Source organism: Strongylocentrotus purpuratus, unplaced genomic scaffold, assembly GCF_000002235.5.
Source record: "Strongylocentrotus purpuratus isolate Spur 01 unplaced genomic scaffold, Spur_5.0 spur5_scaffold_2, whole genome shotgun sequence".
In the NCBI taxonomy this organism is placed as follows: Eukaryota; Metazoa; Echinodermata; class Echinoidea; order Camarodonta; family Strongylocentrotidae; genus Strongylocentrotus; species Strongylocentrotus purpuratus.
Window position 1 is genome coordinate 5,578,092 of NW_022145605.1, and position 18,970 is coordinate 5,597,061.

The window sequence follows — 18,970 nt, forward strand, 5'->3', positions numbered from 1 at the left end:
CAGGCAGGAGACTGAATGATGTTGGTATAGAAGGCTGACGTTTCAGACATAACTGTGGCTCTTTATTTAGAACTGTAAATATACGAATGCCTCCCAAAATTGCAGACCAGAAAGTAGGGCACATATTTCTTCCCGGCTTGATGATGGTGATGGTTGAAGTGAAGAGGGGGGGGGGGGGGGGATGAACTTGATTAAGTGATCTATGATGCAGCGGTTGTGCCGGGGATAGAGTTCTATTTTTACTCTGTATGATGGTCTGTTTCAAGATTAATTTTTGATGGAACATATATTAAAGAATTTGAATAAATTATGCCAACTATTGCTTCCTGGTTTAATCCCATGCATATACGTGTAGGATATGTAGATCTAACTTGATCTTGACAAGCTACAATAATTTGATTACAGCACACCTTCTTTCCTCAATGTGGAACAAGGGCATTTAAAGTGAATATGCCTTAAGTTTGTGTAAGGCGTATCCCATATGATATATGCATGTCCTGGATCTATAACACAATGATGAAATTGACTCATCAACGCAATAGGGTTTTTCATAACGATATGATATAGTTGAATATGAAGGGAAAATGACACAATACACGAGTCTATAGTGATGAAGTCACGTAGCGATTGGCTTCTGCAATACTCAAATACTTAGTTGATACTTATCGATATACATTATGATTGGGGGGAAAAAGAACACAACGAAAACGATTTGGCCACTATGTATGCATTCCGCGGGTAAATGGTTAATTTTCATGTGAACAGTAAGTGGAATTATGTCTAAATGTGGGTGAAAGTGAGATTTTTGATCACGTAGAAGTACATCACTCGTTTCTTACATGTGTAAATGGCAAATAACAACGCTATGAGTATGATCCAATGCACCATGGACATCATCCGTGTGGACACAGCTTAACAGATTGTGACCTGAGAATAGGGAGGGGAGGAGGAGGAGAGAGAGAGAGAGAGAGAGAGAGAGAGAGAGAGAGAGAGAGAGAGTGTGTGTGTGTGCGAGAGAGGGGAGAGGATGAGAGAGAGAGAGAGAGAGAGAGCAAGAGAAATATGGTGTGAGAGAGAGAGAGAGAGAGCAAGAGAAATATGGTGTGTGAGAGAGAGGGAGAGAGAGAGAGAGAGAGAGAGAGAGAGGAGAGGGGGTGATACCTAATAGGGTGAAATAGGGGTATCATTACTGTTACTCATGTACAATTTTCAATGACTCATTTTGCGTTAGCATTTTAGCAAATAAACTTTTGTGGACACACCGGTACCTTTCTGTCACCTGATTAAGCTGTTTAAGAGAACATCTATGTTCCGATGATGTGGTCTGTTTGTCTTATTTGTAAAGGTAAAGTTTAGCTTTTGCAGCAGCAGAACGGTAGGGGTACTGACGGCCGAGGGAGAAGTGTGGGTGTGTGTGGGTGTGTGTGTGAGTGTGCGTTGTGTGTGGATGCGCTTAGGTGTGTGTTAGCTATTTAAAAAAAAGTGTTGGGAGATATTAGAAATGAACATTGATAAAATATGAGGTTACTGTATATGTTTTGTTATGGGTTCGCGTGTGGGTGTGAGCGTGTGCGCGCGTGTGTGTATGTATGTATGTATTTTTCTTTCTTTTCTCTTTTCGCCATACAAATAAGGATGAACGTACCTCCCCACCCCGTTAACTATATGCTGCTGAAGGGTAGAAAATGAATGAGTTTGGTTTATGCAACTGAAACACATATCTGCATATATTTGAGAAACATTATGAAACTGAATGATAATTCAATAAAGCCATATAAAATGTATCTGTGTTTAAGTTTCTCCATTAATCAGAGCACCGAGAGTACAGTTAGGACGTACGTTTATGTTCCTATTTATCCAACTAAAATAACTCATTAAATCAAGACAAAAAAATAAGACAAGCTTATGACTAAAAACATGGCTTAAACGAGTTTCCTTTACTGTTCTAAGTATGATGAATATCCACAGCGTAGTTTTGGTATTGATGATGGAAAGCAAATGAATCTAAACTGAATCTTACGATTCAAATTAATTCTTTCTGATAACCGGTTTGAACCAATTAACCTGTCACAAATTTGAATAATACATACACTTGATTATAAAGCTCACGAGACAGGTGATTAATAAAGATAAAAAAACATGCGTTTCGGTTTTTGCAACCACTTTCGTCCTTTTAGTTCTCCACAGTATTTCACCGATCCCATTCTGTCACTTGATTAAGCTGTTTAAGAGAGCATTCATGTTCCGATGACATGGTCAAGTTGTCTTATTTGTAAAGACAAAGTTTAGCATTTGCAGCAGCAGAACGGTAGGGGTACCGACGGCCGATCACTCATATAATCAAGACCCCCCCCCCAAATGGATCAATAAATCAGACAAACGTATGAATAAAACATGGCTTAAAGTTAAACGAGTTTCATTACCGTTCTAAATAATTTATGATGAATATCCAAAGCGTAGTTTTGGTATTGATAATGGAAAGCAAATGAATCTACACTGAATCATGCGATTCAAATTGAACCAGTTAACCTGTCACAATTTGAATAATACATACACTTGATTAGTGTTAATAGCTCAAAAGACAGGTGATTAATTATTTAAAAAAACACCATGCGTTTCAGTTTATGCAACCACTTTTGTATTTGAGTTTCTACACTATTTCCTAATGTCGCTCGTATCCGCATGACACGTATTTCACGATACGGCTCTCTCTCTCTACCCGAATCTCCCATGAGGACATTTGGAGCTTTGTTATTTCTTAACCGGGCCTATCTCCAAGTCTGAAGAGCGTTTTTCCAGATGTTTTGAAGGAGAAGAACTTGTATTTTGATTGAGAGCACCATGCAGTTTTGGAGTAACGGGTCTATCACTCCATGCAACATGTGTTTCCTCATTATCCTGTGGACAGGGTGTATTCTGGTCGCAGCCAACACGGAACATTCAATTGCATCTCCTGGAGAGATGCTCCCCAGTGGATGCCGCCTAAAGAATGGGGTCAATGCTTACTGCAAGGATCTATCATTAACTTCCATTCCCAGAGATTTGCCACCGAACACTACCACACTGGATGTATCTATCAACATAATCAAAGCCCTCCAAAATGATTCATTTACTAGAATTCAAAGACTGACTACTTTAAATATGAATCGAAATCTGATTTCTGATCTTGATGTTGGAACATTCTCGCCGCTTACCCAGCTGCAAAAATTGGTCATTACAAATAACAAGCTCACACACCTACCACGCAACATGTTTGCATCCAACCAGTTCTTGTCAATTCTTGTGCTTTCCGGCAACAATCTATCCTCAGTCCCAACTGAGACACTGACTACGCTCCATCGGCTAGAAAAGATTTCTCTTGCTAGCAATTCCATCCAGATAGCAGATTTCAAAGCGTTCACGTATATGAATAACATATCGTGCATTGATATAAGTGGGAATCAGATTTCTTCTATTTGGGCATTAAACTTCAAACCCCTTCGAAATGCTTCTCTATACAAACTGAACTTGTCGAGAAATAAGCTGCAAATTTTACCACAAAGGCTGTTCTCTTACATTAAAGAAGTGGAGTATCTTGAAATGAAGTCCAACAGATTACAGACATTATACTTGAGCTCTTTTCTAAGTAATATGAACGTTGGTTTGTTGGCATTACACAGTTGTGGAGCTAAGTACATCATTCCGCTTGATAATTCTACTCTCGTCAACTCAACTTTCCCTAAAATACATACGGTGAATATGATCCAGAATGCCATTGCTTCCATTCCGTCGTATGCCTTCTTGGGTTTCAATCAAACCGGGACACTTAAGATGTCAGAAAACAAGATTACATCCCTTGTAGTCGACTCTTTCTGTGGCCTTGATTCCTTAACACATTTAGATATATCTCACAACCTTATCGTGTCGCTACATCCTGGCATGTTTTCTTGCAACCTACAATTGCAAGAATTATTCATTTCGTATAATAATATCGCTGTATTAAACACCATGTCTTACCAAGGCCTTTCACTCCGCAAGCTTAATATATCCAATAATGTCATGAAAAACCCACATCATGTTCAGTACTGGGACAACCCCTCACTGGCAGTCATTGACATTTCCAATAACCAGATTACGCGTATAAACCAAGATCTGTTCAGAGGAGTTTTAGGGAACCTGCATATATTGATCTTATCTAATAATAAAATAGGATCGTTCTCCCCAGTCACTTTCAGCAATGTGCCATCTCTCCAAAAGCTTTACCTCAAAAATGAGGTAGGCCAACGTTTAAACGGAGTATTCAGTAATATGACGAATCTCATCAAGTTAGATTTATCATTTACAAGGACAACTTTTACCTCCATTCGTCAATTCACAGAGACCAGATCTCTGAAACGACTACAAATGAGCCATACTGAATTAAAAGCTCCTGACCTATTCGACAATCAAACTCAATCATCGTTCTTTGACGGCCTTGTGTCTCTGGAACGACTGAATCTCTCAGGTAACCTATTGAGCAATATGTCACCCGGAGTTTTCAGGTCTCTTACTAAGCTCAAAGTACTGGATCTGTCTCAAGCGTCTATTGTAATCCTAAAACCTGAGCTTTTCAAGGGCTTGGTCTCTTTGACGTCTTTGTATCTTAATGAGAATAACATCCTTAATACTTCTGCACAAGTTTTCTCTGGGCTGGATAATCTTGGATCACTTTACTTTGAGAACAGCAAATTAGAATTTATAGACCCGGACACCTTCTTGAAGACTCCAAATCTCCGTAGCCTCTTTCTATCAGGTAATCGATTGACTAAAGTGCAGAACGATACATTCTTCCCTACCAGTATCAATCACACATTAACAATTGATGTTTCAGCTAACCCTTTCTCCTGCACCTGTGAATTAAGCTGGTTCATAACTTGGCTCCATGAAAGTAACATCAACTTGAAACATCCAAATCAAACGATATGCTCCAGAACATCCATCAAAGAAGTTGTGAACTTGCGTATCCTAATGTTTGATCCAGCTGACTTCTGTTTTGTCAACAGTGTCGACAGTGTCAATATCTTACTTATAGTTGCGTTATCTTTCTTTGGCGTCATGGTTGGATTTGTCAGCATACTTGCATATAGCAAACGCTGGTGGCTCAATCACAAACTCTTCCTTCTCAAACTAGCCATAATTGGTTACCAAGAAATGGCAGAAGAGTTCGACGAAGATAACTATGAGTTTCATCTAAACCTCATGTTCCATGAAGCGGAAGAGGAATGGGTCGACCAGGTTCTAAAACCTGGCCTGGAGGAGAGGTTGCCACATCTGCAGAACATCATCTATGGTGACAAAGACCTACACCTTGGGATGTACTATGTCAACGCCATCTTCGATGCCATCGACAACAGCTTCAAGACTGTCTTGTTGATAAGCAACCAGTCTATAGATGACCCCTGGTGCATGACCAAGCTCCGTATGTCCCTGGAGCATCTCAACGATACAGGACTGGACAAGGTCATCTTGATCTTCCTGGAGGACATCGATGATGATCACCTACCGTACCTTGTAAGGTTGTTCATGAGTAGGAACAAACCTTACATGTTGTGGACAGAGAATGAAGATGGACAGGAATTATTTTGGGCTCAGTTTGAGAAAAGCATGAGAGCAAATAGGGCTATAAACAATATCATTCCAGTTTAGTCACATAATTATAACTTATGCCGAGAAATCTTGGTAAAGGCTCATGTAACAAAACCACAAGGACTTAAGAGATATCAACTTAAGGGCACTTTCATTTAGAAATCATGTTCATATTACGAAATATGTCGGTGAACTCATGCCATTAGGACAAGGCTATTGATTATTTGAGTTTTTGCTACCGTAAAACTCCAACATTTGTGCAATTGTATACAAAAGATTTGTACAGTGTATTTGTAAAACTAACTTGTAGTAAATCACTGTATTAGGGGCATTGATAGAGGAGATGGGGTTAAAGTTCACCGTTATCCATTTTTCTTTGTCACTCTCTGTAAATTACAATTTAGATATTCAGACATTTTTTTATACTCTGGATAGAACATTTCAAAATTTGGGCAATGACTTTGTACCCTTATCAGCAAATGTGAATTTGAAAACATCTTTTTCCCACTGCGTGATGGACAGTTTTAGAAAAGTTTTTTTGGTAAATTTGGTAGCCCCCTGGCTAATCAAAGTGATGTAGCGATACAGCTAGGTATTTTTTTCAGGCATTTAGAGATAAAGTTGAGTTTTGGTGATGCAGTATTATTACAATGTGAAAGAAACTGTGTGGAAGCAATGAGCCAGTTTATAGTTGCAGTCTGAGCATGAGCAGATAAAGGTCATTGTAGACCAAATTGTGAAATACACAGAGACAAAATACTGAACACGTGCTCCTGAGTAGTTATTTAATTATTATTCATTTATGCTCCTGAGAAGTTATGTAATTATTATTCATTTATGCTCCTGAGAAGTTATATAATTGTTATTCATTTATGCTCCTGAGAAGTTATGTAATTATTATTCATTTATGCTCCTGAGAAGTTATGTAATTATTATTCATTTATGCATAATCAAAGCACAGGTGAGTGTATTCTTTGAAAAGGGGAAACAAATGCTATTTATATAGCACCTCCATCGCTGTAACGGTGAATATTTCAAAATATACAAAGTGGGACCTCTTCATGCTTTGAAGATCTGTGGATATTCGGGGTCATTTGAGACATGTGCTAACCGTGAACTGGTTTATTGTAAAATGTTGATTACGTAGCACATTGATGTATGCTGTAAAGTTTCGGAATCATCAAAATTATAGAAATTGGCTCAGTTTTGCTAAGAGTCGCGTGTTCTTTATATATAGTATATGGGAGTAAACAAACATGTGGCATGAATGTTGTGGTCCATAACATTTAGCCGTTACTTGTCATATTTTTAATAGGATGGCATTTGAAGAGCCATCATTTTCAGAGGACATTTTCTATGATACTCTTCCACTCTTACATGAAAGGTCACAAACTATTTTGAACCTTCCCAGAACTCAACCTTCTCTTACAGTTAAGATTCAAATGTATATACACATATGTACAGACATATGCACATGTACATGTATATATATATATACTCGGGTAATTTCTTCCATATGCCTTTTCAACTCTCTCCTGTCTTCTTTTACTCATAACTCATATCTTTCTCTGTTTCACTCTAATGTTCCAACTTACTGTTTTATCCTTTTTAAAATCCTATTCCATTTGATATCCATAACATTCTTGTATCATAGATTCGTTTTAGTTGAGTTATCAAATAACCAAACAGAAATAGGACTTTATAAAATAATGTACATTCCAAGGTTTTATTGATATAATGATTTTATACATTTCAATGTGCACTTGAAACTGATACTTAGATATTAGTGAATGATTTTCATTTAATGAAATATAAATAAACAGTTGTTTATGACACTGAATGTAAAATATTAGTGAATGGTTCCAATTAAATACAATATAAATATACAGTTGTTTACAACACTGAAACTTAGATATTAGTGAATGGTACCAATCAAATGAAATATAAATATACAGTTATTTATGACACGTTGATCATTGCTTTTATATTTCTTCAAAAATACTGTGAAACGATTGTAGAATACATCAATTAATAGATTAGATGGCATGTCATTGGTTTAAAATTGTGGTTTAAAGAATGAAGGAAGCTAGGCACAAAGGGAGGTGCAAAAATATCACACTGTATTTTTCAGCCAGCCCCCATAGTATACAAATGTAAATGTTTGGATGTGTTCCTTCTATTTTGGCTGCTCCCCAAGCATGCACTTACTTGTACAAAGTGTAGCAGGTACCCCCTTTAGTGCAAAATCATGGATCCTGCATGCAATATCACTTTTTTTTGTAAAGAAGAATATAATAAACACATATTGCACAGCTATTGAACTGTCTTAATTCAGCAAAATTGTGTATTTTTTGTGCGCATCACTAAAGACTTTATTACAATAGTTGCCAAATTGGTGGACTAAGCTAGATGGAAGGAAAGTACATAGAGAGAACGGAGAGAGAGAGAGAGAGAGAGAGAGAGAGAGAGAGGGGAGAGAGAAGAGAGAGAAAGAAAGAGAGAGAGAGAGAGAGAGAGAGAGAGAGAGAGAAAGGGAGAGGGAGAGAGTGGGAAAGAGAAAGACTTGTCATCAAATTCACAAAGTTATGAGAGAGAGAAGGAGGTAGAACATAAGCAGCACAAATGAACAGTCTTTATTTCCTGGTAAGAAGATTTTCTGTTTCATTTCTTGTCCTTTGGCTTGACTCTTCTGTAAACTGTCTCCTTCTTTCCTTCTTCCTGGGCCACATACCTAGCTGCTGTGAACAAGTAGTCACTTAACCTATGGTTGATAGAACAAGATATATATATATATAGAGAGAGAGAGAGAGAGAGAGAGAGAGAGAGGGAGGTAGAGAGAGAGAAAGAGAGAGAAAGAGGCAGAGGCAGAGAGAGAGAAAGAGGAAGACTTGCCATAAAATTCACAAAATTATATTTGGTTTTATATGGCTGAAGTGTACATACTGTAAAAAGTGTTCAAATAAACATTGAGTAATTGTAACAGGTCTTAACCGGGTTGTGTAAACACACCCAAGGTAACTATAGAAGCCAAATGTAGCAGCACGAATAGATGCATCTAGAATGTAAACTACATAATTGTTGAAAATCATAATTTTATCACACAGATAACGCTAGCTAATCTTTCGGATACATGCATATTTAAAGAGCACTTCTGATTAACAAACATCAATAACTATTACCGGTATACATTTTGCATTCCAAATGCAAATTTTGTGCCTCTACATTTCACTACACTTCCTAAAATAAATAATGTGTAAATATTTGAGTTTCATATTCTACTTTAAAATACTTTTGGTGATTTACAACACAAGTTTGCTGATCTATGGTTCACTGATGATCATCAAACAGGGTAAGCCTTTAATTATTGTATGAGCATTGGTCATTTCTTGGCTCCATTTACCAAATGTGTACTCAATTTTCATGTCAAATTATAGAAAAATTTGATTTTTTTTTCTTCTGATAAATCAATGTAAATCAATACAATGTACAGTAGATCTCATTCCCAACTCTTTATCAGACAGTGCCAATTACTATTTGAAAGTCACATACTTATCACAAAAATAATGTATAATCACATACCTGTTGATGAATCTGGCCACTGCAGGATCTATTTCATCACTTGTAGCAAGAGGTGCAATGCTTTGAAAGGAAGAAGAAGAAAAGAACGAAAGAAGCAAATTATCAAGTCATCCTCATTTGGGGTAAGTTTTGGTCAAAGTTCATTGCACATAATTATAATGAATTATTATTTATTAACAATGAGCAATGTAAAGAATTAAAAATCGAAACCATGGTAAATTTGACAGAAATAATGAAGTAAAAGAACTTTGATAGAAATCATACAATATAGAGCATTTTAGGATCATGTTGTAGTTCCTTATTCATGTTATTCCAGGCTTGTAGATGCAATTCTTTGTTGTTTTACATCCAAATTACTTTTAAAATCATGTCCCTTTTAGGTCGAACTTTGAAAAGGGAGTGCAAAAACATTATGGGGGGATTGTCCTTTTGTATAAGGTATGTATTAGGGTATGTTTAAAAAAGGGTGACATAGGCCCCTTGTGTCCCCCTAAACCCGTCCATCATTGATACAAGTATAATAATTTATTGGATATGTTTCTGGCACATCTCAAAATATCTCATATGGATTACAAGAAAATAAATCACTGGCTATTTCTAGATGATCTCCTCATTCACAATTACTTTACAAGGGTTGCTTAATGCTTTACGACGACAGATACCAAACATGCGCAGAGATGGAGAGTTCTTAAAATAGCTCCCACTGTCAACACATGAAGTTTGTGGATCCAAGTTTTATAGTCTGTCTTCATACATTTTCTCTTTGTAGTCTTAGTATACTAACTTCATAATTTCCAGTGCTTAATCTATATCAGTTGTAGGTTAGGGGAGGGGGGGGGGGGATGAGGGGGTATGTGCCCCCTTACCGCAAATGCAAACGCGAACCAAATCCGATATATTTTAAGTACACATCAAGAATGAAAAGAAACCCTTTCCCTATTTGTGTTATTTAAAGTCTAGTTTTCTAGCTCTCATTCTCTTGAAGATAGCTTTCCATAAGTAGGTCTCTAGAAATTAGTTTTTAAATATTCAATTTTCCAGATGTTAAATTTCTTGATGATCTTTTTCAAGAAGTTTTTTCCTTCTTAATTCCTATAACCAGTTCACTGAAGGCCTTTTCCCCCTCAAAGTCACTTGTATACAAATTGGAAGTACATTTTCTTTAATTTTTTTTCTTGATGTTCTTTTTCATGAAATATTTTTATTTGTTACATTCAACGGTTGCTTGGAGTCAATGTGATATGACTAAAGGTCACTGAACTCTAAGTCTGAAATATTTTTTCTTGCTTAGAGGGGGCCCATAAATCATGATGGATTTACAGGATAGATAGAGCTACTGAAGGATTATATCTCAAATTACATCAAGTTCAAATTTCAATGGTAATGATAAGAATGATATACGTAGGATGAGAATATACAATATAACTCATCGAAAAAAATATGAAACAGAGATGGATTCAGTATTTATGCTGAAACAAAGAAAAAATAAATCCTCAAAAAAAATGTTCATGTATGCCTACATGTTTATAACAATTGATCAAAAGCAAAAAAGGGTTTATTGGGTCAAGGGTTGAAGTTAGGTAGTTGGTAAGTACTGGTAATTGACCGTAAAGAAGCCACTGCCGCTGGAGCTTATGTGATGTCAATGAACAAATGGCTGCTCAGTGACACACATTCTTCTTCTTGTTAAAGAAACACACCACCTTATATCCTTTACATCATGAACAATAACTCATTTGACATAAATAGCTTGGTCTCAACTTACTTCAACCTTTTACACTCATACTCTAAAGAATTATAGACATTGGATGCTCAAATGATAAATTTGATATTTATTCGCTCCATATGATGACATTTTGATGGCTGTCACTGGCCCAATAATGGCTGCTAAGTCTGTCCACAATGCCTGCTGATAACCTTTCACATCTGACCTTTGACCCCTTGTTGGGTGGCAACAGTGGCATGATGGGTAATTAAAATGGTCATTGCTTTCTCAAGTTAGGCCGTTCACCTATCGACAACTAGCTCCAATAATGTCACATAGTTTTTAAGATTATGGTGATAGAGCACATAAAGCCCTGGCAGATGCCATCATAAAAATTATGATATATGGAATAAGAGTTAACAATAAAATGACCTACTCCATTTTGAAACATATTTAAAAGAACTTATGAATGTGAAATGATTTATACATCTACAAACTGCCTCCTATGACTTGTAAGGATAGACAAAAGTTTGGCCACTAATGCCTTCTAGACTCGGATGATGCTATGAGCTGCAGTAGAAATATTTGTTATGATTAGAAAGGAAAATAACATTTAGAAATGCAAAGAGAAGAGAGAGAAGAGAAGGATGATCAAAAGGTTTATCAAAGCAGTAGGACGAAGAATATTAAAAACAATGAAGAAAAAAAAAATTTGAAGAACACACAATCAATGGGAAAAAATATACCGGCAGTGGAGGTTTTTTTTCTTTTGTTATAGAATATGACAAAAACCAGAACAGCAGAATATCCTGAATAATGTTCTGCATTAGAAAAAACTGACTATATTCCAACACATCATAAGAGTTGTTCTATACATCAACAGAAATGCTACTATGAGATGATTTATCTCAGTATTAATACTCACCTTCTCTCCGCCCTTCGACATACTGATCTTGCAACATGTATGGCGCTGCTAGACTTCCCTCCTGACTGTGTTTCATAACAGAAAGGGAGAAAAAAAAGACATGTTCCATGATATGTTCTTCGGCAACTATTGCTTAGAAGTGTATGTCCTACATTGAATTAATTCCTTACTTTGTTACCCTAGACTTTACATAACATGATTTGTTTATTGCAGCTTTTTGATGCTGCATTGCAGCAGGTCGATTAAATTTTTTTTTTTCCAGAGCAAATGTCACTTTCAATCAATAACAAATTTGAGAGGCAGAGAAAAATAATCACTTATAATTAAATTTATCATAATTCATTCATTTATCAATTAAATTAATCACTATTAGGGTAAGGGTTAGGGTGGGATTAGGATAAATAATTTGAGGATGAGGGTCAGGGTTAAGATCTAGATTGAAAATAGGGTTATGATTACCTGCTTGGCAGGGCATTCTGCAATTGTTCTGAATCAAGATTTTGAATGATTTCTTATGTTGCCATAGTTTCCAGCAATATCAATTCATCACGCTTACAAATGTAAGCTTAAGAAAAGACTTATCTCATACATGCCAGTGAAGGGCGTGACTCACAAGTAAAGAGTTATGGAGCTAATGTTTTTTTTTTATCAGTTCGCATTCATCATGCTCTTAAGTCAAAGGTTTCACATCTAATACATAAATGTTTATGATGATGAAGACCAGGCCACATCAGTGTTGACATAACTCATCCTGGTGAGTACATTCTTGCACAAGTACCGTGACGGTCCACTTATGATAACGGCCACACTCTATCGCCATGTTCACACATGACGGTTGTGAACTGATTGTAGTGGCAATATATATAATGACATATCTAAAGCCTGCTATACACGTTTCTGAATCTTATAACCCTTAATGCAGAATTTCACTTAAATTGTATCAAAATGTGAAAGAGGATGTCATTGAAGACACATTTCTGCAAGGATCTTCAAAACAAATGTGTTTGAAGTCAAATATTGTTGGGAGAATACTAAATTTAGGTTTTATGCGTACAAGAAAAAACCCAAATTATGTATTTTTTTATCAATATTTGTCTCCAAACACATTTGGGGGGAAATCTTTGCACAAGTGGGTCTTAAGTGACATCCTCTTTCACATTATGATACAATTTAAGAGAAATTTTGCCATCATATTTTTGGCAAGTTTGGGGCTCCCAACACTTTAGAGGGGCTTTAAGACTTAACATAAGACATGTTAAGCTGTTCAGGACTGCGAGGTCTTAAAGAATGTCACATCCTTAATATGCTTCACATTTCTGTATCTTTTTAAAGGTAAAAGCTAGCCACCATTGTAATTTCCCTGGTTTCCAGCCTCACTGTGTGCACGAGCCATTGGAAGACCTTGCTGCAAGCAGATACTTTTTTTCCCACCAGCTCCACTTGCCTTCTCTTTGATGTAAAATATTTCGTCTTATGCGATTCCATTCATAAAATTCAGTGTCTGAATTGAACGTGGCATGAGAGCGAGACCATTATGGTAAGTGTGTGAATAACATCATGTATGAACCAGGCTATGAACTTAATGAAGAAGGGGAGGGGGGGGGGGGGGGGGGGGGGGGAGGTGGAAGAGGAGGATGGAGTTTCAGAATGAAAGGATGAAAAGAAGACCTAAATCATATGATTGTTGAGAGGCAATGTCATAATTCTCTCTCCTACTTGATGTATTTGATGTTACTACTTGTTCATTAATCCATCTTGGTGGTCATAAATAATTTGGTGGCATGCATGCGTATTTAAATAGATATAATTGTGAGTCTAGGACCAGTGACTATTTAAAAAGAATTTGCTACATGTATGAGCATACATTGGATAACAATATCAATCAATCAGTAATGTAATATAATCCCAAATGGCATTGTATTTGGAAAATGATATAACTTGTTTTTAAAGAACATAAGGAAATATGATTTTGTTTTCTTCCCCATTTTCTCACCGGCAGTATAAAGTTTCTTAGAGGAGGCAGCTTGGTTGTCATTTCATCTATCCAGGTCTCTAACATCTCAACAGTGGCACCATTGAATCCAGTCATATCTGAAATGAACAGATCAAAACAGAGGAGAAAAGCTTCAATGGAAATGTCTACATGTATCAACATCTGCACAAGTAAAAAAGGAACAAAGATTTGGAAAATGTTCTCTGCCCTCCATCTCTCCTACAGCTATCCCTTCTCCCAATCTACTCATAACTGTAATTAATTGATGTTAAGAGGTACCAATTGCGGGGAAATGGGAGAGGATCATTGTAGAAGGTATACAAAGGTTTACACACAGTCAAACACTGTTTAAATATTCATTGAATATTTAAAATGTCTCCATGCATCAATATAATATTTGCAAAAGGAAAATTTAGAATAAACTATGGTTTAAAGAAAAAATGTATTTCATTTTTGGATAGACAATCATACTGAATATTAGTATTCAATGTCATTTGAAAAAAAATCATAATAATACACTGTAAAATCAATGAACAAGCCAAATGTCTATTCATCCACATACTGAAATAATGTGCACATAATCGTGTCTATTCTTTTTTGGTAAATTATGGCTGCTAGCTTGGTAATAAAAGCACTTACCTAGCTGATTCTTTGAAGCTAAACTCTTTGGTGTGGCGATGTTGGAACCTGCATCCTGGAGAATGCACTGAATCTGAAATGATATATCAAGAGAGATAAAATACAGATCTCAACAAACAGTATATATCTACGGTAAACAAAACAAGTAAAAATGTCAATATTTAAGTAAAAATTTATCCTAACAAAAAGTAGATGATTGAACAAAAGCAACATATCTCACCACAAAGTATATCTCAACAAAAAAGGTATATACCTCAACCAAAAAGTTATAGAAACATCAACAAATGTATATAGCTTGACAAAAAAGAAGGTATCTAAAAAAAATACATAAAAAAGGTTACTGGTATATATTTGAACAGAGTTAAAAGCTAGAAGGAGAAGGGGAACAAATTTATGTAGCTCTAAATGTTTGGATGATGAACAACATGTTTTCACTTTTACTATTCTAAAAGTGACACATGAGTACCATGTGATGGCGCCAGACTACAAACAAATCATACAAGAGTTGAACAGTTTCCCAAGTAGGCCCATGGTGCTCTGTATATACACATGCGCACCATCATCAATTCAACAAAATGATTTCAGTCACGACCCCTGGAGAGGGGGTGGGGGGGGGGGGGGGGAGGGGGAGGGAGGGGGGCAATGAGGAGAGGACGGAGAAAAGTTAAGAAAATATTTTGGGAACAAAGATTGATACTAATGCTGTAATTTTGTAGCTTAACTTTTGAGTCACATGAATTTAGACCCTACTGAACGGCCTAGCAATGCTACTGAGATACTTCAAATTAGGGTTATCTTGTCATTCTTGTGCATGAGATTGTGCATTGTAATTACCTCCTCTAGCTGTAGATTTGTTGATGATAAATTTGACTCCTGGACAAACTCTCTGGCAAGCCTGATAGAAAAGAAAAGAAATGTTATAGATAATACAGAAGAATAACAGAGAAAAAGGGTGATTATGAGAAAGACACAGTATGCTAGGCAAACAACTGACCTAAGACTTATTATATATAAATATAGCTTATAAAAGAATAACAAATAACAAGGAATTAAATGTTGTTGCTGCTGCCAAAGGGGATGCAAGAGCTGACAGGAAAGATAATGTGTGTGAGCGGTTGAGAGAGAGAGAGAGAGAGAGAGAGAGAGAGAGAGAGAGAAAAAAAGTGGGAGAAAGAGATAAAGATAGATAGACAGAAATACAAAGAGAGAAAGAAAGAGAGAGATAAAGAGAGAGAGAGAGAGAGATTTAATTTAATTTCATTTATTTCATTCTCCATAAAAAACATCAAAGATACAAAAATGATATACATGATATGTAGATAAATGATTGAAATTCTTTTTATGGGAATGTGGGGTTAACAAAAAGTGCAATTGGCCTTATGAATGTCAACCCCTTAAAAAGTATACACTGTATTGTTGAGAAAAAAAGAAAAGAAAAGAAAAGCAGAGAAAACCTGAACCCCAATACAAAAAAAAGGGAAGAGAATAAATTACAAAGTGCATTTACTGAAGCATTACATCATTTAATTTGAGATTGAATACAATGATAAAGATATAGACAGACAGAGACAGACAGAGATTGAGAGTGTGTGTGTGAGAAAGAGAGAGAGAGAGAGAGAGAGAGAGAGATAGAGAGACAGAAAGAGAGAGAGAGAAAGAAAGAGATAATCAAAGTCCATAAACAAACAACTGACCTAAAACTCATTATACATGTATGTAAATATAGCTTATAAAAGAATAACAAATAACAAGGAATTAAATGTTGCTGCTGCCAAAGGGGATGCAAGAGCTGACAGGAAAGAAAATGTGTGTGAGGTCAAGAGAGAGAGAGAGAGAGAGAGAGAGAGAGAGCTCTAGAGAAAAAGTGGGAGAAAGAGATAAAGATAGATAGACAGAAATACAAAGAGAGAAAGAAAGAGAGAGATAGAAAGAGAGTCCATGTACATGTAGTTCTAGTCATCGGATAGACTATTGCTAAAAAAATGATTATAAACCAAATATAAACCATCAAATACACTGCCTGTATTTAAGTCTCAGGTGAAAATGGAACCCTCTCCACATACATGTCACCCTATTTACTATAATTCTAATCAAAGTGGATGTATCTGTATGTTTGTCCTTACCCTATGTGTGAGGAGAGTTCATCTGTAGCTCCGAGAGCCTCAAAGACTATATCGTTCTTCGGTCTCCGGTCCCCAGCTATAGTAACCGATGTACCTTAACATAAGCCAGAATTAAATTTACAATGAAAGATTGTAACTCATTCAAATTTAGTACTAATAATTTTTACAGTATACATTCAAAGATTTCTTGTACGTGGTGGTGATCTGGTATTTCAATATATTGATCTTATCACTAGCAAAGTGCCACATTGAATTCTAAATGTTACTTTTTATGAATGAATAAATAATATGAACTGTTCAATTTGAACAGTAAACTCTTTTTTAAATACAAAACAACAAAGTTATCTTCAGATTCAGAGCAAAGTGACAAGTTTGACAACATTCCATATGAAAAATCTGTTTTTAAAAAAATTAAAAAATTATAATGATCTGCATAGTGCATTATCATAAGAATGCTCTTTCAAACAGCAACTGGAAACTTGGCTACTGAGACTAAATTATAGCATTATTTGATAATCTTGGGTAAAGTTAAAAGCCTAAAAAGGTAGAAACCACATGCCATGAATTTATAATAACAATTATCAGGTAATAACAGATAATAGTATAATGTGTTTGTCTCATCATTTAATTATACACTTACCTTTGTCACCAGTTCTTGTATAAATCTTAGGAAGTTTTCTGTCTGGCCTTTTATCGGATGATTCACTGAAAGACACCAAATTGTATTAGAGAAAAATAAGTCTCTTACTGGTGAAAGAGGAAAAATGGGAAATTTAACTTTAGTAATTTTAGTGAATGTGAAAAGCAACATTTCAGGACCCATCCCATAAGTCAATAAAATATGGCAGGATGAATATACTAGGTAAAACATCATACATGTATAATGTACCAAAGAAGAAAGGGTGAGGAGGAGAAGGCTAAAGAAGAGAAGATAGAGATGGTGAAGGGAATCAAATATGATAAATGACCTAGCTGTACAAATAAGAGCTCAAGAAGAAAAAGTGGAAATTAAGTACACTGCAAAAAAAACTAAGCTTACAAGATGAACAGAAGAGCAAATGAGAACTTAAGAAAGATGATTGGTGAGAAGACCAACCAGGGGAACAAGATAGATTATGAGAGATAGGGGGTGGAGAAAAGGGAGATATGGCAAAAAAAAAGAAGTGATTTTAAGGACAAGAGAAAATGCAGAATAGTTACAACAATAATGATAATAATGATAATGCATGACAGAATACCTGTACAACAAACAGTCAAGAGGATGCACATAAAGTGAGGATCAAAAAAGTGAAGGAAAAAGAGTTTACTAAATGAACCGATAACCAGGGGTTGGGGTATTATTAGAGAAGGCTGGGGGTAGGTCTTAATCTTATAGAAAAATGAGTAAAAGTGGTAGTTTTTTTCATAACTAGGCACGTAACACGCATATCCACACAAAAAAAGGAAAATCAGCCTAATCAGGAAAAAGGGTATTAAATTCACTGCCACTGGTGATAAGAAGATAAGGGTAGGGGCATGGCAGAGGTAGACCAGAAATTTCTGTCTCTTTCGTTCATTAGCCTCTAATTTGGGTTAGGGTCGGCTCTAAAGAGAGGAGCCGACCCTTCCCAAATCAGAGGCTAACAACAACAAAAGAGACAGAATTTTTCGGTCTAGGGCAGAGGGTCTATAATAATAACAATTGAATATGATAATAGGTCTAATGACAATGAAAAATAACCATAATGATGATCAATGCCAATAATGAAAACAAGGAAAATGCAATAAAAGTAACAAGAGAAAAATAAGATGAACAGTTGCGATTGAGGATGGAAGAGTTAGGAACTGAACTTGAACTTTGAAGTTAAAATAATCTCGACTCGAGTCGTCTTGAGACTTGATCGATGAAAGTTGAAACTCAACAGAACCGAATGGAAAACAAGAATATGAAGAAGGAGAACAAATTAGAACAGGAATAAAATAATATGATAGAATGAGAGAGGAGGAGGAGGAAAAAAGCAGGCCCACCTTTTGCCAGACTCTGAACAAAAAGATTTTTGCATCAACAGCGGCACTACCCGTCGAGTTTTAGCCTGCCTCAGACTATTATCACGCCCGCAGTTCAGGCGGAAACAACTCACGTCACTCCGATAAAACAGGCTGCTAACCAAACATATCGTATCTTTCCTCGGGAGCTGGCAAATACTTCGACATTGTACACTCATTGATGTGGTAGGAAATGACTTCAAAGTTCTTAGCAAGCTAGTCATACTTCTGGTCCTTGGATTTATGTTTAATTGTAAAAACAAAATTGACAAATTCTCACACACACATTAGTTTAAGCATGGGACTGGTAGACCCTACAGTGCTCTTACAAAATCAGATCCTTTTTTTCTCCCGGTACTTGCCAATTCGATTCACAT

At 36.1% G+C, this 18,970-nt stretch overlaps 2 protein-coding genes across 2 annotated transcripts; one reads left to right on the forward strand and one right to left on the reverse strand.

Moving 5' to 3' along the window:
- Positions 1-3,141: 3,141 nt before the first annotated feature.
- Positions 3,142-5,664, forward strand: LOC105436923 (leucine-rich repeat-containing protein 15-like). Its single transcript, XM_030992536.1, has 2 exons — positions 3,142-3,625; positions 4,358-5,664. The coding sequence occupies exons 1-2, from the start codon at positions 3,142-3,144 to the stop codon at positions 5,662-5,664; spliced, it is 1,791 nt and encodes a 596-aa protein (XP_030848396.1).
- A 2,480-nt stretch (positions 5,665-8,144) lies between these two features.
- On the reverse strand, positions 8,145-18,923 carry LOC579282 (corrinoid adenosyltransferase). Its single transcript, XM_779405.5, has 9 exons — positions 18,576-18,923; positions 17,209-17,273; positions 16,569-16,662; positions 15,280-15,340; positions 14,446-14,518; positions 13,807-13,904; positions 11,814-11,878; positions 9,184-9,243; positions 8,145-8,365 (listed from the first exon to the last, which is right to left on the reverse strand). Exons 1-9 carry the CDS (start codon positions 18,815-18,817, stop codon positions 8,266-8,268), a joined length of 858 nt encoding a protein of 285 aa, XP_784498.4. The 5' UTR covers positions 18,818-18,923; the 3' UTR covers positions 8,145-8,265.
- Positions 18,924-18,970: the final 47 nt, after the last annotated feature.

Excerpts from the sequence above, each read along its gene's own strand:
- LOC105436923 (XM_030992536.1), top strand. The coding sequence starts at position 3,142 with ATGAATCGAAATCTGATTTCTGATCTTGATGTTGGAACATTCTCGCCG. Across the intron at positions 3,626-4,357 it reads ATACTTGAGCTCTTTTCTAA|AGACCAGATCTCTGAAACGA; the intron begins GTAATATGAACG and ends GTCAATTCACAG.
- LOC579282 (XM_779405.5), bottom strand. The coding sequence starts at position 18,817 with ATGACTAGCTTGCTAAGAACTTTGAAGTCATTTCCTACCACATCAATG. Across the intron at positions 11,879-13,806 it reads TAAGAAACTTTATACTGCCG|TCAGGAGGGAAGTCTAGCAG; the intron begins GTGAGAAAATGG and ends TATGAAACACAG. Across the intron at positions 9,244-11,813 it reads TGTCGAAGGGCGGAGAGAAG|CATTGCACCTCTTGCTACAA; the intron begins GTGAGTATTAAT and ends TTCCTTTCAAAG.